The 6,875-nt window shown below is 39.3% G+C and overlaps 1 protein-coding gene and 1 long non-coding RNA gene across 2 annotated transcripts; one reads left to right on the top strand and one right to left on the bottom strand.

Annotated features, from left to right (window-relative positions):
* Nucleotides 1-164: 164 nt before the first annotated feature.
* On the top strand, nucleotides 165-3,433 carry LOC136183005 (uncharacterized). The gene is made up of 2 exons (XR_010668848.1): nucleotides 165-306; nucleotides 3,368-3,433. It is a non-coding gene; the product is annotated as an uncharacterized lncRNA (long non-coding RNA).
* On the bottom strand, nucleotides 894-6,284 carry cdipt (CDP-diacylglycerol--inositol 3-phosphatidyltransferase (phosphatidylinositol synthase)). Its single transcript, XM_020645687.2, has 6 exons — nucleotides 6,077-6,284; nucleotides 5,570-5,704; nucleotides 4,415-4,568; nucleotides 3,829-3,910; nucleotides 3,632-3,713; nucleotides 894-3,478 (listed from the first exon to the last, which is right to left on the bottom strand). Exons 1-6 carry the CDS (start codon nucleotides 6,117-6,119, stop codon nucleotides 3,336-3,338), a joined length of 639 nt encoding a protein of 212 aa, XP_020501343.1. The 5' UTR covers nucleotides 6,120-6,284; the 3' UTR covers nucleotides 894-3,335.
* Nucleotides 6,285-6,875: the final 591 nt, after the last annotated feature.

Raw genomic sequence — 6,875 nt, 5'->3', positions numbered from 1 at the left:
GGAAAGTATTTTGTGCGTGCACCCTCCTCGCGGACCCCGTCTCGTCTCGTGCCGTCCCTCTCGCCCCCGCCGCCGCCGTCACTTCTTCGGTAGGCCGACACAAAATGAAATCCGACATTTATAGAATCAGCGTTGCCGTTTATGTTCCCCCCCACCTTCTTTGCTTCGGCGGAAAGCGGAATCCCAGCATCTGTAAACACGCAGCGGCCCGGACCTTGCTCATCGGGGCAGCAGCAGCAAAAACTCTTCGGCTAAAATGGTGTCGTGTTTGTCTAATTCAAGGCGTTATCCACGACCATCTTAAAGGTAACGATGCGCGCAAGTGCAACAGCTGGATTTAACCTTCAATGCACATGACGTCCATTCATGAGTGGGGCCAGAAATATTTACTCTGCAAGGTTCCAATTAACCAAATCTCCAAACTTCGTGTTCGCTCCACCAGCCTTTATTAAAAACCTCTTTTTTTTTTTTTTACCAATAAATGTGTTTCAACACAAATCAATAAGGCATGCAAACAATAGGCTACATCAAGCATCATGATTTCTCCTCACCTTTCTTCTTATTCTTCTATATCTGTATCACTTTGTTTCTAGTGTCAACCATGGTAATCACTGAGTGTCCTAAATTAAAGAAGAAACACATCCTATGTTTCCAGATGTTTAAAAGACAAAAAAAAGTCTCATCAACCAACACAAGCTATTATAATATTGTAAAATGTTATTAGTTTTTTTTTAATAAAATGGGGAGTAAGACGTGTTCAATCCATGCAGTGATCATGGAAACTTAAGATCTCAAAGATGCGACTGTTTAGTTTCAATAGACATTAATTTAGAGACTGAGTTTTAGATTATCCAGAAATAATGTCAGATATAGCCAAAAATAACAATAAAACCCTGTTTTCCATTGTCTTTATTTTGTATCTAGTTGTATTTAAAATCAGCCACACTCCACACGTAATAACCATCACATACAAGGGCTGCCAGCACAAACTAGTTAATAACAATTAATTAAGATGGATAGATTTATGTCTCTGCAGTGTGTCCTTGTAGTCATAGAGAAGGAAAAGAACGACACTGCTGCGCCTTTGAACGTCTCATTTCAAAACTCCCAGAGAGCTCAGTTGAGGAGTCTGAAGTAATATCCACCTTATGACATCAAATACTACACTTGAAGCTGTTAAGTTTTCCATCCGAGTTTCTTTTAAACTTTTAAACTAAAGTTAACGACGTAACCTGCGATCTACCAGAAGGGCCTTATTTTATTTAAAAAAGATAAAAGCAGGGTTGAATTCAAACAACAAGTGAAGTATTTTCAGCTTAAGACAGTAAAAAAAGCCAAACAATTTTTGTTTTCAAACGCAAAATATCAGAATTTGAAAGATGAGTTTACAAATTTGATCTATCGAGATTAACTATTGGAATTTTTGTGATTAATTGCAATCAAAAAATGTAATCATTTGAGAGTCCTATCAAATACTTACATAATTACAACAATGGATATAGTATTTCACTTGGCTAAATTTGAAGATAGACACAAGTTATTTCTAATAATACATTCTTTGACATCATATCTAAAACAAGAAGAAAATATTTGTATTTCCACACTTTTTTTATCACACATTCTGCATTGAAACTTGGCATACAGAAGTCCATAGTCAGCACAAACGTGGTCAGAGACTCTAAAATATACAATGCAAAACAGTCAACAATAATACTTGGTGCTCTTCAAGTGAGGTATAACTTATGACCTGCATAACTCTCTGTTTCTAAGCAGACTAAATACAAGCAGGTCTCTTCTACCACAAAGAAACAACAGCTGACATTTCAAATAAGTCATGATTGCCATTAAACCAACACCAAAATAAAAGCTGGAATCTTAACGAATTAATAATAATAACAATAATAACAGAAAAAACAGTGGCTCGGAGTCACAAAAGGAATATTTAAGTGCTCATTACCTAGTGCTTTGAAAGGAAAGAATCGGCTTTTTGATTTATGAGTAAAAGTTTGAGATTTTTCTGTAACACGAATAAGAGGGTGTCGTCTGCATTAACTGAGAGCTTCCGATTTTTGGTCTGTGTGTCGCCAAGGACAGGGACACAAATTTGATCTAAATTTAGCAAAAGTAAAACTGACATTCAAAAAAAATAAACAAATCAAGAATTCAGGTAGATATTAGCGGTAAATCAGAGCCAGAACAGACTTAGTTTCTTCACATTTCTACAAAAAGTTTGATTGAACATGCTGTAACTGAAACGTGTATTAAAACATTTGATAGTCTTTTTCATTCAGTTCAACTTCAGACACCAACCTGGTGCTGAACAAAACTGCTCAACTGGTTTATTCCCCAAGCAAACAACTTGGAATATGTAACTCCAGAGCTTTCATCAACGCACTGCTAAATGAATACCTACGCCGCATTTATCTCTCTGTTATTTTGTGACTTTGCTGTTTTGAATGGTAAGTTTGGATGTTTGGATTACACACAATAACTCTGGAACATTGGAAACATAAACGGTCTTTCTCTTCAGGGATCTTCTGTCATGTTGTCAGACAATTAAAATGTCCAATCATTTGTATCCATTTAATCCTGATTTAAAATTAAAAATATTTTTTCTTGAATCCTCAAAGACTATTCTGATCATGTTGTTCAAGTTTTTTACCCTCTGCAGCACAATAACTATGTTTTTAACAAGTTTCATCAGTTGGTACTCTGATCTCCTCTCGCTTCCCCTCAGGGTACTGGTGGGTGACAAGTCTTAATTTAAACGTACATATCCTCCATGCAGACCCTGTAGAACCCGGAGTTTCTCCTCACACACTGTTAAACACGTTTATCTTTCTACCTGACACTGAGGAGCTTCTCTGATTCCGATTAAATCTGCCACAAATCAGACGTATCCTAACTTTGAGTAAAGTTATTAAGTTGAAATATAATATTTATAATATATATAATATTTTTTTTTCGCTCTGCAGCTCCTTCACTCTAAATGTTAATAAGACAATTGATGTCACACACTGTTTCATTCTTTGATATTTTGTGAAGTTAAATTTTCCTGGCTCGGAAAAAATGCAGAATTTAGTATTAAGACGTATCATCATTGTTTGCTTGTAAAATAAATCACAGCAGAACGATTGGAAAAACTGTTAAGGACGTATCTTTCAGACGCACACCTGTCTTGATTATGGAATTTAAATATTGTGACGTTTGGTCATAAAACTTTTCTGCTTTCTTTCTGTTCGTGTTATTTCAGTCACCGTAGTTCACTGTATCTGATAAAATGACATAAAATAATTGCGTGTTGGATCTGTTGCTGAAGCTCTCTCTCTCCTCCCTCACTGCGTCTTCCTGCTTTGCTCTCGCTCAGCTTCGTCAATGGCAGCCATGTTCTGGGAGGCTGTGATGAGGTGCACGAGGCTGATGCCGGACTTGAGCAGGCAGATGATCCCACAGAGACCCTGCAGCCAGTACACCCAGCCTGCAGGGGAAACACACAGCAGGTCAAAACAATGTAGCAGTATTCAGCACTCCAACGTCTTGCAGTGTGTGGATGTTAGTTAAGGCTCCTAGGTGTTCATTAGGGGTGGGGAGGGGGGAGGGGGGGAAGATGGAGGAGGAGGAGGAGACTTACCAGCTGGTTCCTCGACGTGATGGAGGAGGTAGAGCAAACAGAAGAAGAGCTCATTCCCAAAACACATCACAAACAGCACCGGCTGCAGGAGATAAACACTGCAGCATTAGGTCCAAAGAAAAATACAGTGTGTGTGCGTGCGTGCGTGCGTGCGTGCGTGCGTGCGTGCGTGCGTGCGTGCGTGCGTGCTTTCTCACCTTTGATGTGTAGTAGATGCGGAGGATGGGGTTGCCTGAAAGGTCGATGGTCTTGTGACTGGTCGATCCTTTTATTGTAGAGCTGAATAAACAAAAAAAAAAGAACAATGATGATGGCAGAATAATGAAGGGGAATCTGCCTTTTAAATTTCTTCTTTTTTTTTTTTGTTGTTGCATATTTTGTAATGTCTAAATGAAATGCTATCCTTACGGGCAAATATGCCTGATCAGCGCAAGTCCACAAAAAAATATTGTGTGTCCAACAACAATACAGAAAGTAACCTGCAGAGGCAGACCTGTTTGTTCAAAGTAAGGCGTTTCTTTGAATTAGTAGAGGCTGTTACTTTGCTGTCTGAAACCAAACCTCTTTGTGTTCAAGAGGGCAGCCACAGAGAGGGGATTTAACTCTCAGCAGCAGCTCTCCACAAAACTTCATGTTCTGTTTCATTTCGATTAATATGATCCAATTCTCTGGTTTCTCATCCACAAAAGAAAGCAGGGCAAACCTTCTATCTCCTCTGCCACATGGGCCCCTGCTGCAGTACTGAACTTGAAAGAGGAGGGACTGTTCTCTGTGACGATGTACCTGTGCAGATGCAGCCAGTGGCTGGCGATGTCAAGGCACATGCTGAGCTGAAACAGGAAGGTGTAGGATGGGTAGAGGAGGGACAGGTTCACCAGCAGACACATGGTGGCACAGCGGTCTGTTAGCATGTCCAACATGGCTCCAAACTTTGTGGCTGAAAGAGATAAGACAAGATACAGGAGGTTAGAAGAATTTTAATTGTTTCAAGGAAGTAAAAGAAGTCAAATACAACAGCTTTAATTATATACGTTAGTAAAGGGCAAGTCAGGTAGCCTGAAAGGCAAATTTGAGGGCAAAAAATATCAAACAACTGAATGTATAGTAAATTCTCTACATATGTAACTAAGTTTTGGGAAATGCACTCAATAACATTTCAGCAGTTATGAGCCTGAGAGGCAAAACTGAGGGAACAGAAGTGATCATAAATACTGACACACACTGTATAATAATAATAATTTATACTTTATTGATCCCACGAGGGGAAATTTGTTTCATTGTATGCAAGAAGATGATCGTGTGACTCCACTGGTTGCCAAACGAAGCCTGATAGATAAAAAAGTCTACGCGACAATGAACTCACTGAACTTCATACCTCATAAACACTGTCCGAAAGAATTCATGGTGAATAGCTATGTTCAAGGTTTCAATAAAACATCATTGTGTTTACCTTTTGTCCCATTTGGAGTAAAATAGACAATAAAGAAAGGTTTGATTTGTGATTGACAGGTCATTAACACTGTGAACTTCTCATTTCATTTTGGATTATAGTCACTCAGTTTGGTTCATCTAAGGCAGGGGTGGGCAACTGGCGGCCCGGGGGCCACATGCGGCCCCCATCAACCCTCAACGTGGCCCTCAGGTCAATTTTTACATGTCAATTAATTGGAAAACACGACAAAATCTACCATGAAAACCAGAAATATGTCCATGATAATATTTGATCATTGGTATATGTTGATTTCAATTTGAGACATAATCGACTTTAATCGGGGTTTTTTTTTGTATTCTACAATTTGGCCCCCGCAGGCAGTGAGAATTAAACGAATGCGGCCCTCAGCTTGTGACCAAAGTTGCCCCATCTCTGATCTAAGGCATCAGCCTGTTCAGAGAGATTTGGTAAAGGAAAGTGGGTGCATGGTCCTTGAAGATACATACACTGGTTGAGCGCTCGTGCGGCGTGACCATCGAAAGCGTCAAGCAGGGCACTGAGCAGGTAGCAGAAGACAGCCGGCCAAGGACAGCAGGGCATCAGGTAGAAGGACAGCAGGGCCAGGACAACCCGGGCATAACCTGCAGACAGAGAGCAGAGACACATGATGGACTGCACAGTTTAAAGATAGCTGCTTTAACACAGGTACACTGTTAGAAAGCAGGTGAATAGGTGTTTAACTGGTTAACACACATCAGCATTAGTTGTGACACAAAATCAAATAGTAGAAGGCCTGAACAGCTTTTACATTTCACTGATAAATGATAACAGAATTGGGAATAGACACACAATATGTTCAGGTAAACCGAGAGAAGGAGTGAAATTCTGTCCACATAGCTGACACTTTTTTTTATTAAGACTCAGGTAAGACATTTCTTTCAGTAGCATCAGCTGTGTTTTGTTTAAGTCAAGCTAACAAGCAATACATGTTGACGGTAAAAAAAAAAACTCACCAATCAAATTGGGAACGAAGAGAAAGATATTTTCCTGCTCCATCTTTGAGGTTTGTGGAGTATTTGTTTGACACACGTCGTCTTTTTTTTTTTTATTCAGTTCACTGCGTGTTACAGTTAAATAAAGACAAAGTTACTACAAGCTACAGTTGAATCTGTTTCGAGCGATGACTTCCTGGCAGCTTCTTGTCAACGCCTGGTTACGAGTCAGCAGCAGCAACAAAACATCACTTCCGGTTTGTTTTCAGAATAAAAGCGCAACATGGACCGATCTGGAGCTAAGGAACATTTCCCCAAATTATAAAAAAATAATAATAATAATTAAATCCACCTTATTCGTAAAACGAAACATAAATCAAGGGGAACTGTTGCGACGGTGTTTATGCCACTATTAGAGCTCAAATAGAATGGTAATATAATCACTTTGTCCATTGCCAATTAAACTATTTTATATGCAAAACATATTCAGCTTCAATACTTTCACAGGAAATAGTCGGTTTCCAATTACATCGAATGACAACCATTAAAATGTTTTTTTTTTAAACAGATTTGCTGCTTTTTCCGGTTTGAGTTGATTGATTTTGTTCAGCTTGATAACACGAGCGTCCAGTGCGCAGAACCGGTTGCGTCGTGACGTCATGCAAGCGCTATGGTGCCTTCCCTTTAATACGTCCCATCGGAAACAGACGGAAAAGTTATTTTTAGGTTTCATCCATCTCGGAGGTCAGGCGAAGAGCATTTCCTCAAGGTGAAGGAGAAAATAGGAAAATCAATTCGACTTTTTAAATAAATGATTAAC

The sequence above is a fragment of the Labrus bergylta genome, chromosome 16 (assembly GCF_963930695.1).
Source record: "Labrus bergylta chromosome 16, fLabBer1.1, whole genome shotgun sequence".
Taxonomy (NCBI): domain Eukaryota; kingdom Metazoa; phylum Chordata; class Actinopteri; order Labriformes; family Labridae; genus Labrus; species Labrus bergylta.
Note: the sequence above shows the minus strand (reverse complement) of the source record. Positions and strands in the feature narration are given on the sequence as shown.

Coding starts and splice junctions, on each gene's coding strand:
- cdipt (XM_020645687.2), bottom strand. CDS start 6,119: ATGGAGCAGGAAAATATCTTTCTCTTCGTTCCCAATTTGATTG. Junction 5,705..6,076: donor CTTCGTTCCCAATTTGATTG/GTGAGTTTTTTT, acceptor CTCTGTCTGCAG/GTTATGCCCGGGTTGTCCTG. Junction 4,569..5,569: donor CGCACGAGCGCTCAACCAGT/GTATGTATCTTC, acceptor TATCTCTTTCAG/CCACAAAGTTTGGAGCCATG.